Genomic DNA, 22,844 nt, shown 5'->3' with positions numbered 1-22,844 from the left:
TTTGGACCTCGACTTGGAGCTCCGGTACCGCTTGCCATGCGGTAGCAGAGAGAACAGTCTATGGCTGGGGTGGCTGGAGTCTTTGAACATTTTTAGGGCCTTCCTCTGACACCGCCTGGTGTAGAGGTCCTGGATGGCAGGAAGCTTGGCCCCAGTGATGTACTGGGCCGTTCGCACTACCCTCTGTAGTGCCTTGCAGTCGGAGGCCGAGCAGTTGCCATACCAGGCAGTGATGCAACCAGTCAGGATGCTCTCGATGGTGCAGCTGTAGAACCTATTGAGGATCTGAGGACCCATGCCAAATCTTTTCAGGCTCCTGAGGGGGAATAGACTTTGTCGTGCCCTCTTCAAGACTGTCTTAGTGTGTTTAGACAATGGTAGTTTGTTGTTGATGTGGACACCAAGGAACTTGAAGCTCTCAACCTGCTCCACTACAGCCCCGTCGATGAGAATGGGGGCATGCTCGGTCCTCCTTTTCCTGTAATCCACAATCATCTCCTTTGTCTTGATCACGTTGAGGGAGAGGTTGTTGTCCTTGCACCACACTGCCAGGTCTCTGACCTCCTCCCTCCTCCCAATCAGGCCTACCACTGTTGTGTCATCGGCAAATTTGATGACGGTGTTTGAGTCGTGCCTGGCCCTGCAGTCATGAGTGAACAAGGAGTACAGGAAGGGACTGAGCACCCACCCCTGAAGGGTCCCCGTGTTGTTCCCTACCTTTACCACCTGGGGGCGGCCCGTCAGGAAGTCCAGGATCCAGTTGCAGAGGGAGGTGTTTAGTCCTAGGGTCCTTAGCTTAGTGATGGGGGCACTATGGTGTTGAACGCTGACCTGTAGTCAATGAACAGCATTCTCACATAGGTGTTCCTTTTGTCCAGGTGGGAAAGGGCAGTGTTGAGTGCAATAGAGATTGCATCATCATCATCTGTGGATGTGTTGGGGCGGTATGAAAATTGGAGTGTTATTAGGGTTATTGGGCACAGGGACTATGGTGGTCTGCTTGAAACATGTTGGTATTACAGTCAGTCAGGGGACAGTTTGAAAATGTCAGTGAAGACACTTTCCAGTTGGTCAGCGCATGCTCGGAGCACACGTCCTGGTAATCCATCTGGCCCTGGTGCCTTGTGAATGTTGACCTGTTTAAAGGTCTTAATCACATCGGCTACGGAGAGCGTGATCACACAGATTTTCTGTAACAGCTGGTGCCTCATGCATGTTTCAGGGTTACTTGCCTCGAAGCGAGCATAGATGTAATTTAGCTCGTCTGGTAGGTTTGTGTCACTGGGCAGCTCGTGGCTGTCCTTCCCTTTGTAGTCTGTAATTGTTTGCAAGCCCTGCCACATCCGACGAGCATCATGGCAGCGGGGGAAGTACGATTCAATCTTAGTCCTGTATTGATGCTTTGCCTGTTTGATGATTCGTCGGAGGGCATAGCGAGATTTCTTATAAGCTTCCGGGTTAGAGTCCCGCTCCTTGAAAAGCGTCAGCTCTAGCCTTTAGGTCGGTGCGGATGTTGCCTGTAATCCATGGCTTCTGGTTGGGGTATGTACGTATGGCACTGTGGAGACGACGTCATCGATGCACTTATTGATGAAGCCAGTGACTGATGTGGTGTACTCCTCAATGCCATCGGAGGAATCCCGGAACATTTTCCAGTCTGTGATAGCAAAACAGTCCTGTAGTTTAGCATCTGCTTCATCTGAACACTTTTTTATTGACCGAGTCACTGGTGCTTCCTGCTTTAGTTTCTGCGTATAAGCAGGAATCAGGAGGATAGAATTAATGTCAGATTTGCCAAATGGAGGGCGAGGGAGAGCTTTGTACGCGTCTCTGTGTGTGGAGTAAAAGTGGTCCAGAGTTTTTTTTGCCTCTGGTTGCACATTTAACACGATAGAAATGAGGTAAAACTGATTTGAGTTTCCCTGCATTAAAGTCCCCGGCCACTAGGAGCGCTGCCTCTGGATGAGCGTTGTCCTGTTTGCTTATGGCCGTATACAGCTCATTGAGTGTTGTCTTAGTGCCGGCATCGGTCTACGGTGGTATATAGACAGCTACGAAAAATATAGTTGTAATGGCACTGCATTGCAGTTCTAGAGGCATCACTACAGACCCTGGTTTGATACCGGGCTGTATCACAACCGGTCGTGATCAGGAGTCCCATAGGGCAGCGCAGAATTGGCCCAGCGTCGTCCAGGTTAGGGTTTGGCCGGTGTAGGCCGTCATTGTTAATAGGAATTTGTTCTTAACTGACTTGCCTAGTTAAAGGTTAAATAAAAATAAATAAAACACTTCCGTGCTAGCCGCAAAGAGGATACTTTTGTGCATCCACTGCTGAAATGGGTAATGGAGGAGGTGAGCATACTTCTCCGTTTACCTGCTAACGAACTAGCACACTCCTCGACTACTTATCGGTTTCTGGGACACGGAGGAGTCGAGGAGAGAGCATACTTTTGCCGAAGGGAGGAGAGGCGGAAGGCTATAGAGACAAAAGAGGAGAGAAGACTCAGGAGAGGGAGGGAGGGAGGGAGGGGAGGGGAGGGGGGGGAGGGAGCCAAGTTATATTCCATTTCTGACTCTGACCCCACCATAGCACAGCAACAGCAGCCGCACGTCTCTGTAGTGTACATCATATTCGTCTTTATATCTGTCCTACCCCCTCACATTATCCTGGCCTGTCTGTTGGGAGACAGGAGGCAGGTTGTCATATAGCCTTAAGCTTTTACCATATGCTTCCCAGTCGAAATGTTGTGATGTTTTTTTTCTTCCTGTTCATCCACATTACATTTTTTCTTGAGGCAAGTCGAAGTTCGGTAGCCGAAATCTACGCCCTTTCGTCAGTGATTGGTCAATAGTACTACTCCTGGTCGGAGTGGGAGCTATGAACAGGGTTATTATGTAAATGAAGTGTTGTCATTTAACGAGACACAACTAGTTTTCATGCACGCTTTCACTTGGTAAATACTACACCAAACATCTTAGATGAAAAATTGCGCGACTTAAGACCACGGCAAAAACGTCAACATTTATTACAGATTTTTTAATTTTTTATTGATCTTAGATGAATTAGTCCTATTTTAGCGGAAGTGTATTCTGGCTATGTTGTTGCTATGGCATCTTATAAGGGTGGCAGATAGCCTCGAGATTAGAGAGTTAGGCCAGTAACTGACAGGTCGCTGGTTCGAAACATAGAGCTGAAAAGGTATGTTGTTGTACCCTTGCGCAAGGCACTTAACCCCAATTGCTCCAGGTATGCTGGAGCATGGTGACCCCTGGCCGTGACCCCACTCCCTGCAGGTGTCCCAGGGGGGTGTTGGGATAAGCAAGAAAAACATTTCCGTGACACACTTGTGTGTAACAGGACAAATAATAATTAGCACCTGTACTAGGGACAGTGCTGTTTTTTTTCAAACGGAGGTATTAAAGGTAAGCCTGGCACAGACGTACCACTTCGCCTAGCTGAGTTCTACTAGGAGCAAACTAGTATGAGGACACATTTAGCCCAGCCATGTGTGCATCTGTCATGTATCACTGAAAACGGCTTGGATTACTGAACAAACAACTCTGGGATGAGAAATCAGCCAGGGGACCATTTTAGCTGTAGCTGGGCCAAATAGAACACCTCTAAACATGAAGTATTTCTGATTAAAAATCTGTCTTTTTCGAATGCCTGTATTTAACAGTTGGCTAGGTGTGGTCTGTTGTTCAGAGGGCAGAGTGAGACCTGACTATCTCTATGCTCTTATTACAGCCCCGTAATGTGATTGGCCTCTGCTGGTGTCAGAGGTCTCTGACCCTCATTCACCGGCCAATGAATGTGCTCAGTTCTCAGCAGTAACCAGGAAGTTGATAATAACTAAAACAAATCAATTCTAAAAGCTTTAACAAGAGCAAGGTATTGTATTTATACAAGAAAAGCGGGCGTGTTTTATCCTTAAAAAAGGCAGAATTCTCCCCTTTCGTATGGTATTGTTTTATTAGGTTAGATGCAGTAATGAAAATGTTGTCATTTTATCTATTGTAATAAATTAGAAGGGGAGACCGATGAGAGGTGTGTGTAGAAGTAGACACAGAGATGGAACACAGGTTTGATGGGGCTGTGTGTAGAGATGGACACAGAGATGGAACACAGGTTTGATGGGGCTGTGTGTAGAGATGGACACAGAGATGGAACACTGGTCTGGTGGGGCTGTGTGTAGAGATGGACACAGAGATGGAACACAGGTTTGATGGGGCTGTGTGTAGAGATGGACACAGAGATGGAACACAGGTTTGATGGGGCTGTGTGTAGAGATGGACACAGAGATGGAACACAGGTTTGATGGGGCTGTGTGTAGAGATGGACACAGAGATGGAACACAGGTCTGGTGGGGCTGTGTGTAGAGATGGAACACTGGTCTGGTGGGGCTGTGTGTAGAGATGGAACACTGGTCTGGTGGGGCTGTGTGTAGAGAAGGAACACTGGTCTGGTGGGGCTGTGTGTAGAGATGGACACAGAGATGGAACACTGGTCTGGTGGGGCTGTGTGTAGAGATGGACACAGAGATGGAACACTGGTCTGGTGGGGCTGTGTGTAGAGATGGACACAGAGATGGAACACAGGTCTGATGGGGCTGTGTGTAGAGATGGACACAGAGATGGAACACAGGTTTGATGGGGCTGTGTGTAGAGATGGACACAGAGATGGAACACAGGTTTGATGGGGCTGTGTGTAGAGATGGACACAGAGATGGAACACAGGTTTGATGGGGCTGTGTGTAGAGATGGACACAGAGATGGAACACAGGTCTGGTGGGGCTGTGTGTAGAGATGGAACACTGGTCTGGTGGGGCTGTGTGTAGAGATGGAACACTGGTCTGGTGGGGCTGTGTGTAGAGAAGGAACACTGGTCTGGTGGGGCTGTGTGTAGAGATGGAACACTGGTCTGGTCTGGCACTAGACCCCTTTCTCAACAATTGTACATTACAGTGTAATTTAACATACCAGAGAGGGACCCATAATCCCCTATAGGAATGACATATACAGTGGCAAGAAAAAGTATGTGAACCCTTTGGAATTACCTGGATTTCTGCATAAATTGGTGGTCACATTTGATCTGATCTTCATCTAAGTCACAACAATAGACAAACATAGTGTGCTTTAACTAATAACAGACAAATTATTGTATTTTTCTTGTCCATATTGAATACATAGTTTAAACATTCACAGTGTAGGGTGGAAAAAGTATATGAACCCCTAGGCTAATGACTTCTCCAAAAGCTAATTGGAGTCAGGAGTCAGCTAACCTGGAGTCCAATCAATGAGACGAGATTGGATATGTTGGTTAGAGCTGCCTTGCCCTATAAAAAACACTCACAAAATTTGAGTTTGCTATTCACAAGAAGCATTGCCTGATGTGAACCATCCCTCGAACAAAAGAGATCTCAGAAGACCTAAGATTAAGAATTGTTGACTTGCATAAAGCTGGAAAGGGTTACAAAACTATCTCTAAAAGCCTTGATGTTCAACAGTCCACGGTAAGACAAATTATCTATAAATGGAGAAAGTTCAGCACTGTTGCTACTCTCCCAAGGAGTGGCCGTCCTGCAAAGATGACTGCAAGAGCACAGCGCAGAATGCTCAATGAGGTTAAGAAGAATCCTAGAGTGTCAGCTAAAGACTTACAGAAATCTCTGGAACATGCTAACACCTCTGTTGACGATTCTATGATACGTAAAACAATAAACAAGAATGGTGTTCATGGGAGGACAACACAGAAGAAGCCACTGCTGTACAAAAAAAACCCAAAAGAGCATCTGGATGTTCCACAGCGCTACTGGCAGAACATTCTGTGGACAGATGAAACTACAGTTGAGTTGTTTGGAACGAACACACAACACTATGTGTGGAGAAAAAAAAGCACAGCACACCAACATCAAAACCTCATCCCAACTGTAAAGTATGGTGGAGGGAGCATCATTGTTTGGGGCTGCTTTCCTGCCTCAGGGCCTGGACAGCTTGCTATCATCGACGGAAAAATGAATTCCCAAGTTTATCAAGACATTTTGCTGGAGAATGTTAGGCTATCTGTCTGCCAATTGAAGCTCAACAGAAGTTGGGTGATGGACAACGGGACAACGACCCAAAACACAGAAGTAAATCAACAACAGAATGGCTTCAACAGCAGAACATACGCCTTCTGGAGTGGCCCAGTCAGAGTCCTGACCTCAACCCCATTGAGATGCTGTGGCATGACATCGAGAGAGCAGTTCACACCAGACATCCCAAGAATATTGCTGAACTCAAACAATTTTGTGGTCCAAAATTCTTCCAGACCGTTGTTACAGGTCTGATTCGCAACTACAGAAAATGTTTGGTTGAGGTTATTGCTGCCAGTTATTAAATCCAAAGGTTCACATACTTTCCCCACCCTGTACTGTGAACGTTTACGCGGTGTGTTCAATAAAGACATGAAAACATATCATTGTTTGTGTGTTAATAGTTTAAGCAGACTGTGTTTGTCTATTGTTGCGATCTAAATTAAGCTAAGATCAAATTTTATGACCAATTTATGCAGAAATCCAGGTATTTCCAAAGGGTTCACATTCTTTTTCTTGCCACTGTAGCTACAGATAATATGGCAAACATAAAAACAACACCATCCATTCTGGGCCAAATGTATTTCAATCTAGAAGAAGCCCGCTTTCTATCACATATTTCTGGCAGAACACATAGTGAAATATAGTTTATAATTAATGAGAGTCTTTATAAATTAAAATCGTTTCTTGGGAACATCTTAGTTTGCAAAAATCCAAATGAGGCTATCTTTTAAGGACATCGTTGTCATGTGGCTGGCTGCTCTGTTCTAGGAAAAGCCTTGTCGGATACACACACAAACGCACACACACACACACTAGAATGGAACATAAGCTAATGGGCGGGTTAGCCATTACCTGTGTGTAAACACTACTCATTCTGACAAGTAAAAAGCCTTTGTTACGTCCTTGGAAAGCTCTACAGTACACTTGGCAACAGAGCTCTTCTCCCATTTGCTGGTGCCTGACCCCTTCTTACTTAAGTGCAACAGGGATGAGAATCCCATTTTTGATTGTCTGTCTGATACACTTCCTCACAGGCACACACACTACCATACACACACACTCTACCATACACACCCTGTCACACACACAGCCTCACACACACACACACACACACACACACACACACACACACACACACACACACACACCTACTATACACAGTCACCCACATACACGTTCTACTATATACAGTCACACACACACTCACTCTCTACTATACACAGTCACCCACACACACACACACCCTCTCAACCGTTCACAGTTACTCACACACACACACACCCTCTCACACACACCCTTGGCAGGTAGCCTAGTGGTTAGAGTGTTGGGCCAGTAACTGAAAGGTTGCTGGATCAAATCCCCGAGCTGACAAGTTAAAAATCTGTTATTCTGCCCCCTGAGCAAGGCAGTTAACCCAGTGTTCCCCGGGCGCCAAAGACGTGGATGTCGATTATGGCAGCCCCCCCGTACCTCTCTGATTCAGAGGGGTTGGGTTAAATGTGGAAGACACATTTCAGTTGAAGGCGTTCAGTTGTACAACTGACTAGGTATCCCCCCTTCCCTGTACAACTGACTAGGTAACCCCCCCTTTCCCTGTACAACTGACTAGGTATCCCCCCTTTCCCTGTACAACTGACTAGGTATCCCCCCTTTCCCTGTACAACTGACTAGGTATCCCCCCTTTCCCTTCTCACACTCTCTACCATTCACAGGCATATTCACAGGCATGCACCCACTCTACTATACACAGTCTCAAGTTGTTTCCATATCTGGCAATGTGCTGGTATGAGGGGGCCATTTCAGAGAGAGATGAAAGGAGGTGCCTCCATGCCAGAGCTTGCGTTACATGTTCCCTTTCTGTGTGTGTCCGTTAGTGACCAGGGCGGTGGTTAGTTAGTGACCAGGGCGGTGGTTAGTTAGCGACCAGGGCGGTGGTTAGTTAGCGACCAGGGCGGTGGTTAGTTAGCGACCAGGGCGGTGGTTAGTTAGCGACCAGGGCGGTGGTTAGTTAGTGACCAGGGCGGTGGTTAGTTAGCGACCAGGGCGGTGGTTAGTTAGCGACCAGGGCGGTGGTTAGTTAGCGACCAGGGCGGTGGTTAGTTAGCGACCAGGGCGGTGGTTAGTTAGCGACCAGGGCGGTGGTTAGTTAATGACCAGGGCGGTGGTTAGTTAATGACCAGGGCCTTGGTTAGTTAGTGACCAGGGCGGTGGTTAGTTAGCGACCAGGGCATTGGTTAGTTAGCGACCAGGGCATTGGTTAGTTAGCGACCAGGGCCTTGGTTAGTTAGTGACCAGGGCGGTGGTTAGTTAGCGACCAGGGCGGTGGTTATTTAGCGACCAGGGCGGTGGTTAGTTAGTGACCAGGGCGGTGGTTAGTTAGCGACCAGGGCCTTGGTTAGTTAGTGACCAGGGCGGTGGTTAGTTAGTGACCAGGGCGGTGGTTAGTTAGTGACCAGGGCATACAGCAGAACACCCCCTGGAACTCATATACAGTCTCCAGTTAACACACCAGCGGTCCAGGACATGTACAACATATTCAGACAGACAGGTATCCGCTACACACTGTCCATAAAGGAGAGATTTAAACCCTGTTCTACCACTTCCCCTACACATTTATTTAGACAGTGAAGATAAAACCTTTAATCTGGCTCTATACTCCAGCATTTTGGATTTGAGATCAAATATTTCACGATGCGACAGTACAGTGTGTCACCTTTTATTTGAGGGTATTTTCATACATATCTGTTTTACCGTTTAGAGATGAAAGCACTTTATGTATCTAGTCTGCCCATTTGAAGTTGTCATAACAAATACAGTATTGGGACAAATGAACCTATAGTGTATTAAAGTAGTCAAAAGTTTAGTATTTAGTCCTATATTCCTAGCGCGCAATGGGGGCGAGAGAGAGGGAGAAATGGGGGTGAGAGAGAGGGAGAGATGGGGGGCGAGAGAGAGGGAGAGATGGGGGGTGAGAGAGGGAGAGATGGGGCGAGAGAGAGAAAGAGACAGAGAGATGGGGTGAGAGAGCCTGAAAGATGGGGGGTGAGAGAGAGAGGGAGACAGAGAGAGAGGGAGACAGAGAGAAAAGGAGTGAGATGGGGGTGATTGAGAAAGATAGAGAGATGTGGGGGGAGAGGGAGAGATGGGACGCAAGAGATAGAGGGAGCGTTGGGGCGAGCGAGACACCGAGATGGAGAGAGACAGAGAGCGATGTGGGCGAGAGAGCGAGATTGAGTGATGGGGCGAGAGAGTTGGGGGAGAGAGAGAGATTGGGCAAGAGAGCGAGAGGGGGATAGAGGGATGGGGAGAGACAGAGAGAAAGAGATGGGTCGAGAGAGAGACAGAGAGAGAGACTATCTGACCACTGTGACTGATAGAAAACAGAGGAAAACACTGACTAGGTACAGACTCAGTGAGCACAGTCTGGCTATAGAGACCGGTCGTCACAGACAAACCTGGCTGCCCAGAGAGGACAGGCTGTGCTCACTCTGCTCCAGGGAGAGGTAGAGACAGAGCTGCATTTCCTATTACACTGTGACAAATACTCAGACCTAAGAGAATATTTATTTCCCAAAATTCTCAGTCAGTACAAAGAATTTGAAACTATAAAAGATATATTGGGTGAAAAGCCAAAATGTGCAGTTTTGGCAGCCAAAATGTGTCCTCCTGCCACAACCTGAGGGACAGACAGATATGTGTCCTCCTGCCACAACCTGAGGGACAGACAGATATGTGTCCCCCTGCCACAACCTGAGGGACAGCCAGTGAAAGGTACAATGTAATGTCAATAATATTTCCCATTTAGTTTTGTTTTGTCTTTCATACCATGTCATGTGTCTTCTCAGTCATGTTGACACTGGTCTACTACCATCGCTTTAATGTATTGTTGTTCTGATTAATATTGTTGTTGTAGTTGTTGTTAATGGGATTCCCATTTACACTACTACTATTATTGTTATTGCTGTTGGTCACACCATTTTTGTTATATGTATACTTTGACATTATATGTAATTTAACTTGCCATGTCGATAAAGTCTATTGAATTGAATTGAGAGACAGAGCGAGACAGACAGAGAGAGAGAGATGGGGGAGCATTGGAGATGTTGTACCCACTGTGACTATTAAAACCTACCCTAACCAGAAACCATGTATGGATGGCAGCATTCGCGCAAAACTGAAAGCACAAACCACCGCATTTAACCATGGCAAGAGGTCTGGAAATATGGCAGAATATAAACAGTGTAGTTATTCCCTCCGCAAGGCAATCAAACAAGAAAAATGCTGGTACAGGGACAAGGTGGAGTCGAAATTCAACGGTTCAGACACGAGACGTATGTGGCAGCGTCTACAGGAAATCACGGACTACAAAAACAAAAACAGCCACGTCACGGACATCGACGACACGCTTCCAGACAAACTAAACACCTTCTTTGCCCCCTTTGAGGATAATACAGTGTCACGGATCGTCGCGGATCGCTAACAAAGACTGCGTCCCCCCCACTCTCCTTCTCCGTGGCTGACGTGAGTAAAACATTTAAACGTTTTAACCCTTGCAAGGCTGCTGGCCCAGACGGCATCCCTAGCCACGTCCTCAGAGCATGCGCAGACCAGCTGGCTGTAGTGTTTACGGACATATTCAATCAATCCCTATCCCAGTCTGCTGTCCCCACATGCTTCAAGATGGCCACCATTGTTCCTGTTCCCAAGAAAGCTAAGGTAACTGAACTAAATGACTATCGCCCCGTAGCACTCACTTCTGTCATCATGAAGTGCTTTGAGAGGCTAGTCAAATATCATATCACCGCCACCTTACCGGCCACTCTAGACCCACTTCAGTTTGCATACCACCCCAACAGGTCCACAGATGATGCAATCACCATCACACTGCCCGTTCCCATCTGGACAAAAATAATACCTATGTAAGAATGCTGTTCATTGACAACAGCTCAGCATTCAACACCATAGTACCCTCCAAGTTCATCATCAAGATGGAGGCCCTGGGTCTCAACCCCGCCTTGTGCAACTTGGTCCTGAACTTTCTGAAGGAAAACAAACTCTCACACAATGTCAACAAAACAAAGGAGATGATCGTGGACTTCAGGAAACAGCAGAGGGAGCACCCCCCTGTCCACATCGATAGGACAGTAGTTGAGAAGGTGGAAAGTTTTAAGTTCCTGGGCGTACACATCACGGACAAACTGAAATGGTCCACCCACACAGACAGTGTGGTGAAGAAGTCGCAACAGCGCCTCTTCAATCTCAGGAGGCTGAAGAAATTTGGCTTGTCACCAAAACCCTGACAAACTTTTACAGATGCACAATCGAGAGCATCCTGTCGGGCTGTATCACTGCCTGGTACGGCAACTGCTCCGCCCACAACAGCAAGGCTCTCCAGAGGGTAGTGAGGTCTGCACACCGCATCACAAACTACCTGCCCTCCAGGACACCTACAGCGGCCGATGTCACAGGAAGGCCAAAAAGATAATCAAGGACAACAACCACCCGAGCCACTGCCTGTTCACCCCGCTATCATCCATAAGGCGAGGTCAGTACAGGTGCATCAAAGCTGGGACCGAGAGACTGAAAAACAGCTTCTATCTCAAGGCCATCAGACTGTTAAACAGCAATCAGCAAACTCAGAGAGGCTGCTGCCCACATTGAGACCCAATCACTGGCCACTTTAATGAATGGATCACTAGTCAATTTAAACAATGCCACTTTAAATAATGCCACTTTAATAATGTTTACATATCTTACATTACTCATATCACATGTATATACTGTATTTTATACCATCTATTGCACCTTGCCTAAGCCGCTTGGCCATCGCTCATCCATATACTTACATGTACATATTCTCATTCACCCTTTTGGATTTGTGTGTATTATGTAGTTGTTGGGGAATTGTTAGATTACTTTTTAGATATTACTACACTGTCGGAACTAGAAGCACAAGCATTTCGCTACAGTCGCAATAACATCTGCTAACCATGTGTATGTGACCAATACAATTTGATTTGATTTGAACAGACAGACAGAGAGAGAGCATGCAGAGCAGAATTATGCCGATACCCGCTAATTATCAAAATCCAGAAAAAAGTTGTTAAATTCTACAACCACCTAAAAGGAAGCGATTCCCAAACTTTCCATAACAAAGCGATCACCTACAGGGAGATGAATCTGGAGAAGAGTCCCCTAAGCAAGCTGGTCCTGGGGCTCTGTTCACAAACAGAAACAGACCCCACAGAGCCCCAGGACAGAAACACAATTACAACCAACCAAATCATGAGAAAACAAAAATATAATTACTTGACACATTGAAAAGAATTAACAAAAAAACAGAGCAAACTAGAATGCTATTTGGCCCTAAACAGAGAGTACACAGTGGCAGAATACCTGACCACTGTGACTGACCCAAACTTAAGGGAAATTTGACTATGTACAGACTCAGTGAGCATAGCATTGCTATTGAGAGAGGCCGCCATAGGCAGACCTGGCTATCAAGAGAAGACAGGCTATGTGCACACTGCCCACAAAATGAGGTGGAAACTGAGCTGCATTTCCTAACCTCCTCGAAAACATTCAAAAACAAATACAATTTTGATAAACTCCCATATTGATTGGGTAAAATACCACAGTGTGCCATCACAGCTGCGAGATTTGTGACCTGTTGCCACAAGAAAAGGGCAACCAGTGAAGAACAAACAATATTGTAAATATGACTCTTATTCATTTATTTTTTATCTTTTGTACTTTAGTTATTTGCACATCGTTACAACACTGTACATAGACATAATATGACATTTGAAATGTCTTTATTTTTTTGGAACTTCTGTGAGTCAAATTTTTACTGTTCATTTTTTATAGTTTTTATTTCACTTTTGTTTTGTTTTCTATTTCACTTGCTTTGGCAATATAAACATGTGTTTCCCATGCCAATAAAGCCCTTTGAATTTAATTTAATTGAATTGAGAGAGATAAGGAAGGAAGGAAGGAAGGAAGGAAGGAAGGAAGGAAGGAAGGAAGGAAGGAAGGAAGGAAGGAAGGAAGGAAGGAAGGAAGGAAGGAAGGAAGGAAGGAAGGAAGGAAGGAAGGAAGGAAAAGGAAGGTGGAAGGAAGGTGGGAAGGAAGGACAGAAAGAAAAGGAAGGAAAGAAAGAAAGAAAGAAAGAAAGAAAGAAAGAGAGGAAGGAAGGAAGGAAGGAAGGAAGGAAGGAAGGAAGGAAGGAAGGAAGGAAGGAAGGAAGGAAGGAAGGAAGGAAGGAAGGAAGGAAGGAGAGAGAGAGAGAGAGACCACACAACATGCAGGAGGAGAGTTAACTACTAAAGCCTGGAACTAGAACACGGAACAGACCGCAAGGGGAGGCAACAAGCCAATCAGATTCTGACGACGACTCTATTAATCAAAGAAGTGTTCTACTTGGTCTTGGAGACGAGAATAAATAAACAAACCCAGCAGAATGGCCTCAGTTACCGTTTGTGTTGACATTCAGTCAGTCGCTGGCTAGTCCCTTCTAGTAATTGTATTTATATGCCGGTAGAGATTATGTGAGAATTCTATTGGAAACCATTCAGCTCTAGATGAGTCCCCAAAGTACTGTAGTCCTCTACATGTCTGTTGATTATTAACCCAAACCAAAATATCACTCTGTATGTGTCCCATATTGTGTCTTGTGGCTGTGTTGCTAGATAGTCCACGGGTATCATTCATTACAATGTGGTTTCACTGAATGGTTGATAGCTAACTGGGTGGAACAGTGTAGAAACATGACAGAATCCCCCTGAACACCCAGAGACTGATGGAAACATCCAGTACTGTGGGTTTGCGTGTGTGTGTGTGTGTGTGTGTGTGTGTGTGTGTGTGTGTGTGTGTGTGTGTGTGTGTGTGTGTGTGTGTGTGTGTGTGTGTGTGTGTGTGTGTGTGTGTGTGTGTGTGTGTGTGTGTGTGTGTGTGTGTGTGTGCTTGCATGCTTGTGTGCATGTCAGAGGTTTGGCTGTTTGTGGAAAACACATATGCTTCTCATTGTGTGGGATATTAAAAATGTTATATATGTCATCCAAAAATATAAAGACGTTTGATGCCACAAGAAGTTCATTTCCAAAATGCTATATCCACCAATTTTTCACATTTGTGTTTTTTCATGAGATATGATTGATTATGGGTACCTTCATGTGTGTGTCACGGTTGTCGTTGTTTAAGGAGGAGCAAAACGCAGCAGGTATGTGGTAAACTGGCCAGGACGTGACAGTGTGTGTAGAATAGTATTGTTCTAAGAGGTTGTATTAATATATTTTATTTTATTTTATGAATATATTTTAGCTATCCTAGCTTTCTTTAAAAAACCCTCTCCAGTCTAAGCCCTGTCTAAGCTATATGGAATGGTTTTAATAAGAAGAAAAAAAATACTTGATGAAAAATGTAATTTGGCCTTACAGCTATTAGCCCAAACAAACGCATTGAATGACAGATTCACTACATGGAACAACTGATAGTCCCCCACCCAAAAAAGTCAAAAGTCCTGGGGTGACAGAGGATGGACAGATCAGTTTTTAGGCCAAACCATTCGGACACTACATACAATTTTGTAATAAGACAGATTTTTTTGTTGGGGATGTCTCCCGGTCTGACAAACACTGCTCCATCTCTTGTCACCTTTCACCAGAATGTAGTGTTGGATTGAGACACATCCAATGAAAATACACTACATGGACAAAAGTATGTGGACACACGAGGCACATACAGAAATGGTTTGTCGAGATCGTTGTGGAAGAACCTGACTGACCTGCACAGAACCCTGACCTCAACCCCATCGTACACCTTTGGAATGAATTGGAACGCCGACTGCGAGCCAGACCTAATCTCCCAACATCAGTGCCCGACCTCACTAATGCTCTTGTGGCTGAATGGAAGCAAGTCCCAGCAGCAATGTTCCAACATCTAGTGGAAAGCCTTCCCAGAAGAGTGGAGGCTGTTATAGCAGCAAAGGGGGGACCAACTCCATATTAATGCCCATTATTTTTGAATGAGATGTTCGACGAGCAGGTGTCCACATACTTTTGTCGATGTAGTGTATATCTATCTTAAGCGTCTAGTCTTTCTGGCCAGCTCTCTCTCTCACTGTCTAGTCCGTCTGGCCAGCTCTCCCTCTCACTGTCTAGTCCATCTGGCCAGCTCTCTCTCTCAGTGTCTAGTCCTGAGAGAGAAATCTAAATAAAATGTTCACATTTGAAAGTTTTTCACCCGTAACTACAAATTACACAAATTCCATCTGCAATTCACATGTGAGGTGAAAACATGTTATTCTCCTCACGTGAAAATCTAAGTAGCACAAATGTAACATATGGATTTGTATTATTAAAAGCATCAAAAGACCCAATGAAAAGTTAGACCTTACAGTTATTATATAAAACCAATCAGAATTACGAAGAATGTGTGTCACAACCGGCCGTGACCCGGAGTCCCATAGGGCAGCGCACAATTGGCCCAGCGTCATCCAGGTTAGGGGAGGGTTTGGCCAGGGGGGATTTACTTGACTAATCATGCTCTAGCGACTCCTTGTGGCGGGAGCCTGCAGGTTGACTCGGTCGTCAGTTGAATGGTGTTACCTCCGACACAATAGTGAAGACGGCTTCCGGGTTAAGCGAGCGGGTGTTAAGAAGCGCGGCTCGGCGGGTCATGTTTCGGAGGAGGCATGACTCAACCTTCGCCTCTCCCGACCCCGTTGGGGGAGTTGCAGCGATGAGACAAGAACGTATTCACAAAATTGTGGAGAAAAAGGCAGTAAAAAAAATACAAAATGCATTTAAATAAAATAATTCTGAAGAATGGCAAAGTCATGTTTTTCCGGGGTGTGATGTAATATGGAGGACCCGGCAAGCCAGCCTATCCCCTATAATGTAAACTCCAACGAAAATAACTTCTAATGTATAACTTTAAATTAAAGCAAATCGTTTGCATGAATACTGGTTTCAATTTTGTTTACAAACAAATACTATGAATTTATTGTTACAAATCAAGTTGCAATATTGCTAGCCAACTAGCCTGCTAACGTTAGCCCTACCAGCCTGCTAACGTTAACCAACTAGCCTGCTAACGTTAGCCCTACCAGCCTGCTAACGTTAGCTCTACCAGCCTGCTGACGTTAGCCCTACCAGCCTGCTAACGTTAGCTCTACCAGCCTGCTGACGTTAGCCCTACCAGCCTGCTAACGTTAGCCCTACCAGCCTGCTGACGTTAGCCCTACCAGCCTGCTAACGTTAGCCCTACTAGTCTGCTGACGTTAGCCAACTAGCCTGCTAACGTTAGCCCTACCAGCCTGCTGACGTTATATTAGCACTGAATGAGTCAGCCCGTTGCTGTCAACAACTAGCTTAACATTAAAGTAAACCAAAGTTTTGGAAATACATAATGTCATCTAACCAAATATCAAAGAATGTTAGCTATATGCAGTTATCTTAACTGACTGACTGGCTTGCTGGCTAACATTAGCTATTTAGTCTACTAATGTTAGATTTTAGCCTAGGCAGCCAGCACGGCTACTGTCGGCATGCTACTGCTGGAGACCAGTTAGAACAAAAGCATGTGGACACTTGCTCGTCGAACATGTCATTCCAAAATCATGGGCATTAATATAGAGTTGGTCCCCCCTTTGCTGCTATAACAGCTTCCACTCTTCTGGGAAGGCTTTCCACTAGATGTTGGAACATTGCTGCAGGGACTTGCTTCCATTCAGCCACAAGAGCATTAGTGAGGTCGGTCACTGATGTTGGGCTATTAGGCCTGGCTTACAGTCAGCTTTCCAATTCATCCCAAAGGTGTTCGATGGGGTTGAGGTCAGGGCTCTGTGCAGGCCAGTCAAGTTCTTCCACACCGGTCTCGACAAACCATTTCTGTATGGACCTCGCTTTGTGCAAGAGGGCATTGTCATACTGAAACAGGAAAGGGTCTTCCCCAAACTGTTGCCACAAAGTTGGATGCACAAAATCATATAGTTTGCCATTATATGCTCTAGCGTTAAGATTTCCCTTCACTGGAACTAAGGGGCCTAGCCCGAACCATGAAAAACAGACCCAGACCATTATTGCTCCTCCACCAACCTTTACAGTTGGCACTATGCATTGGGACAGGTAGTGTTCTCCTGGTATCCGTCAAACCCAGATTCATCCTTTGGACTGCTAGATAGTGAAGTGTGATTCATCACTCCAGAGAACGTGTTTCCACTGCTCCAGAGTCCAATGGTGGCGAGCTTTATACCACTGCAGCCTCCGCTTGGCATTGCGCATGGTGATCTTAGCCTTGTGTGTGGCTGCTCGGCCATGGAAACGCATATCATGAAGCTCCCAACGAACACTTCTTGCGCTGACGTTGCTTCCAGAGGCAGTTTGGAACTCGGTAGGGAGTGTTGCAACTGAGGACAGATGATATTTACGCGCTTCAGCACATGGCGGTCCCATTGTGTGAGCTTGTGTGGCCTACCACTTCGCGGCTGAGCCGTTGTTGCTCCTCTATGTTTCCACTTCACAATAACAGCACTTACAGTTGATGGGGCAGGGTAGACATTTGACGAACTGACTTGTTGGAAAGGTGGCATCCTATGACAGTGCTCGTCGAGCTCTTCAGTCAGGCCATTCTACTGCCAGTGTTTGTCTATGGAGATTGCATGGCGGTGTGCTCGATTTTATACACATGTCAGCAACGGTTGTGATTGAAATAGCCGAATCCACTAATTTGATGGGGTGTTGAAGTTTGTATATATAGTGTACGTTTATTGCTACAATGTATAAAACATATATATGTTTTGTTGTCATATAGTAAAATGTGTTATTTTACAGGGTCAGCCATAGTAGTACCTACAGTCCTATAGTTATTGGTAACCCGATTGTGACTAACCCTAAGTTTCTAAGTCTTTGACCACCCTGTGTTGTTACTTTTGTGAGTATAAACTCTTGCTTTCTACCCTTTAAAAGCTGGTGAACATATAGTTTTACAAGTGAACAACTGACCTCATGTGTCTATATTAACATTTCAGATCAACATGTGAAAACCGTTTCACGTGTTTTTTTTTTTTATTGTAAGGGAAGAAATGAAATGGTACGGGGGTACGCAGTATGCTGTTCAGCTGAAATAGTGTATCTTTCAGCTGTGCCGTAAAGTCTGTACCATTCTCAGAAATCCACAACACATTCATTACCTATAATACATCTCTGCTCTTAGTTAAGGAGTACCATCTGCACTGTTATTTTGTTATTTCACATGTCAGTTAATCTGGCAATTCTCTCATCATTAATTTCATTTACTTATTTCAGCAATTTGGGAGTTTTCTTGTCTTGCCCTGATCTGTTTCACCTGTCCTTGTGCTTGTCTCCACCCCCTCCAGGTGTCGCTTATTATCTCCAGTGTATTTATCCCGGTGTTTCCTGTCTCTCTGTGTATTTATCCCGGTGTTTCCTGTCTCTCTGTGTATTTATCTCTGTGTTTCCTGTCTCTCTGTGTATTTATCCCGGTGTTTCCTGTCTCTCTGTGTATTTATCCCTGTGTTTCCTGTCTCTCTGTGCCAGTTCGTCTTGTTTGTCAAGTCAACCAGCATTTTTTGTGTCTCAGCGCCTGCTTTTCCCAGTCTGTCTTTTCTCGCCCTCCTGATTTTGACCCTTGCCGGTCCTGACTCTGAGCCCGCCTGCCTGACCACTCTGCCTGCCCCTGACTTCGAGCCTGCCTATCGCCTGGTATTGTTTGGACTCTGACCTGGTTTATGAACTCTCGCCTGTACCCGCCCTACCTTTTGTTATAATACATATCAGAGCTCAACCAATCAATTTGCCTCCTGTGTCTGCATTTGGGTCTCGTCTTGTGCCCTAATATTTCTTTATAGTTGTCTAATGTTGTTTTAATGTTAATTCTGAATCACTATGATAAATATAATAGATTTTCTTGAGTGTATTATACAAAGCTGAGATTAACTTTAAAGTCCAAAGTGTAGAAATACGGGTGAAATCAGTCATTGACACAGACATGGTGGCATAGCAGGAAGATCGGAATGCCGGCAACAAATAGGTTGTGGGTTCAAATCCCAGTTGAGGACATGTTCAATAATGATTACTATAAACATATAGAATGTAATCATGTGTGTCAAATATGTACGTTGAAAACACTGCAGCTAAATGTTGACATTCCAATAACATCCTAATGACACATTTTTGTTTCATGTGAAAATTTGAATCCACATGTGAAAGCTTATGTGATCGCGTGAAAATCCACGTGAAACTTTATGTGAAATATCATCACATGTGAAGTGTTCCAAAACCCCATGATTTCACATGATTTCATATGTGAAATTTTACATGTGAAACAAATTGTACGTGTGCAAAAAAATTATGTGATTTCCACATGTGAAATCGTGTTTTTTTTTCTTTTCCGTAAGGCACTTAACACCTGAATAAGAAAATTCCACAAAATATCAATCAAAGCTGCTTCTCTATCAACTCCATTGGAGTCTCTGACTGTAACATCCATGTAGTTACAGCAACACATTCACATCCATAACTATCTCTGACTGTAACATCCATGTAGTTACAACAGCACATTCACATCCATAACTATCTCTGACTGTAACATCCATGTAGTTACAGCAACACATTCACATCCATAACTATCTCTGACTGTAACATCCATGTAGTTACAGCAACACATTCACATCCATAACTATCTCTGACTGTAACATCCATGTAGTTACAGCAACACGTTCACATCCATAACTATCTCTGACTGTAACATCCATGTAGTTACAGCAACACATTCACATCCATAACTATCTCTGACTGTAACATCCATGTAGTTACAGCAACACGTTCACATCCATAACTATCTCTGACTGTAACATCCATGTAGTTACAGCAACACGTTCACATCCATAACTATCTCTGACTGTAACATCCATGTAGTTACAGCAACACATTCACATCCATAACTATCTCTGACTGTAACATCCATGTAGTTACAGCAACACGTTCACATCCATAACTATCTCTGACTGTAACATCCATGTAGTTACAGCAACACATTCACATCCATAACTATCTCTGACTGTAACATCCATGTAGTTACAGCAACACGTTCACATCCATAACTATCTCTGACTGTAACATCCATGTAGTTACAGCAACATGTGATTGTGGACTACAGGAAAAAGAGGAGCAAGCACGCCCCCATTCTCCTCGACGGGGCTGCAGTGGAGCAGATTGAGAGCTTCAAGTTCCTTGGTGTCCACATCACCAACAAACTAACATGGTCCAAGCACACTAAGACAGTCAAGAAGCGGGCACAACAACACCTATTCCCCCTCAGGAGACTGAAAAGATTTGGCAAGGGTCCTGAGATCCTCAAAAGGTTCTACAGTTGCACCATCGAGAGCATCCTGACTGGTTGCATCACTCACTGGTATGGTAACTGCTCGGTCTCCGATCGCAAGGCACTACAGAGGGTAGCGCAAACTGGGCCAAGTTTACTGCCATCTAGGACCTCTGTACCAGGCGGTGTCAGAGGAAGGCCCTAAAAATTGTCAAAGACTTCAGCCACCCTAGTCATAAACTGTTCTCCCTGCTTCCGCACGGCAAGCGGTACCGGAGCGCCAAGTCTAGGTCCAAGAGGCTTCTAAACAACTTCTGCCCCCAAGCCATAAGACTCCTGAACATCTAGTCAAATGGCTACCCAGACTATTTGCATTGCCCCCCCCCCTCTCCACACCACTGCCACTCTCTGTTTTTATCTATGCGTAGTCACTTTAATAACTCTACCTACATGTACATACTACCTCAACTAACCGGTCCCCCACACATTGACTCTGTACCAGCACCCCCCCTGTATATATTGTTATTTTTTACTGCTGCTCTTTAATTACTTGTTACTTTTATCTCTTATTCCTCTCTGTATTTTTTTTAAACTGCACTGTTGGTTAGGGGCTCGTCAGTAAGCATTTCACTGTAAGGTTGTATTCTGCACATGTGACCAAAAAAATTTGATTTGATTTGACATTCACATCCATAATTATCTCTGACTGTAACATCCATGTAGTTAACGCAGCACATCAACATCCATAACTTCAACCCTATCTCTGCATTATTCATTCATTCAACATGCTTTATTCATTTGTTCAGGCATCTGGAACGAACAGATCTGGACAGCTTAAGCCCCATTCATCCATCCGTCCAGTATTCCAGACAGACTGTACTCTGAAGGAAGGACTGGTCAATAGCTGGACTGTGACTGTTGACCCTACAGGGACCCTCAGACCTTCCAGCCCTGGTTTAGATCTGTCTCTCTAGCTACAGGGACTGGAGAAACTAGAAGTCCATCCACTCACTCACAAGGCTCAGACTTGTTTACAGTTCTGGTTCTGTAGTGGCTACTGGGACTAGAAAGACTAGTGGATCCACTCACAAGGCTCAGGCTTGTTTACAGTTCTGGTTCTGTAGTGGCTACTGGGACTAGAAAGACTAGTGGATCCACTCACAAGGCTCAGGCTTGTTTACAGTTCTGGTTCTGTAGTGGCTACTGGGACTAGAAAGACTAGTGGATCCACTCACAAGGCTCAGACTTGTTTACAGTTCTGGTTCTGTAGTGGCTACTGGGACTAGAAAGACTAGTCGATCCACTCACAAGGCTGGGTACCAGGGTTGGGGTCAATTCCATGTCAATCCATTCAATTGCTTTTTAAAATTGACTAGTTGATTTTTAATGTACTCCCTAAATGGACTCGATTGAGTTGGAAATGACCTCGTGTGAGTGTGTGTGTGTGTGTGTGTGTGTGTGTGTGTGTGTGTGTGTGTGTGTGTGTGTGTGTGTGTGTGTGTGTGTGTGTGTGTGTGTGTGTGTGTGTGTGTGTGTGTGTGTGACCAACTGGAGACACTTTGTTATATCTGTTGACTCAGGGGTGTGAATACTTATGCAAATGAGATATTTCTGTTTTTCATTTTCAGTACATTTCTAAAAACATATTTTCACATTCTCATTATGAGGTATTGTGTGTAGAGATATATCTGACCTGGAAGTATATTTTACCTGGAAGTATATTTGAATTGGAAGTATATTTGACTTGGAAGTACATCTGACCTGGAAATATATTTGACCTGGAAGTATATTTGACCTGGAAGTATATTTGTCTTGGAAGTGTATTTGACCTGGAAGTATATTTGACCTGAAGATATAGTATATCTGACCACATTAGTGTTCTAGCCACTCTTCTATCCCTCCTTCTCTCTCTCTCTCTCTCTATCCCTCCCTATCTCTCTCTCTCAATCCCTCCCTCTCTCTCTCTCTCTCTCTATCCCTCCCTCTCTCTCTCTCTATCCCTCCCTCTCTCTCACTCTATCCCTCCCTATCTCTCTCTCTATCCCTCCCTCTCTCTCTATCCCTCCCTCTCTCTCTATCCCTCCCTCTCTCTCTCTATCCCTCCCTCTCTCTCTATCCCTCCCTCTCTCTCTCTATCCCTCCCTATCTCTCTCTCTATCCCTCCCTCTCTTTCTCTCTATCCCTCCCTCTCTCTCTCTCTATCAATCCCTCCCTCTCAATCTCTATCTCTCTCTCTATCCCTCCCTCTCTCTCTCTATCCCTCCCTCTCTCTCTCTCTATCCCTCCCTCTCTCTCTCTCTCCCTCCCTCCCTCTCTCTCTCTCTATCCCTCCCTCTCTCTCTCCCTCTCTCTCTCTCTATCTCTCTCTCTCTATCCCTCCCTCTCTCTCTCTATCTCTCTCTCTCTCTATCCCTCCCTCTCTCT

General features: G+C 45.0%; 1 protein-coding gene across 2 annotated transcripts in view; it reads left to right on the top strand.

The window, feature by feature from the left end:
* Window positions 1-22,383, top strand: part of LOC106561744 (zinc finger protein aebp2) — a 105,480-nt gene extending 83,097 nt beyond the window's left edge. For both annotated transcript variants that reach the window (XM_014125972.2, XM_014125973.2), the window contains exon 9: window positions 21,227-22,383. In XM_014125972.2, the coding sequence (XP_013981447.2) occupies window positions 21,227-21,305 (79 nt within the window). In that variant the 3' untranslated portion in view covers window positions 21,306-22,383. The remainder of the gene's footprint in view (window positions 1-21,226) is intronic.
* Window positions 22,384-22,844: the final 461 nt, after the last annotated feature.

Source organism: Salmo salar, chromosome ssa10 (assembly GCF_905237065.1).
Source record: "Salmo salar chromosome ssa10, Ssal_v3.1, whole genome shotgun sequence".
In the NCBI taxonomy this organism is placed as follows: Eukaryota; Metazoa; Chordata; class Actinopteri; order Salmoniformes; family Salmonidae; genus Salmo; species Salmo salar.
This window is presented reverse-complemented; position numbering and strand designations above follow the sequence as displayed.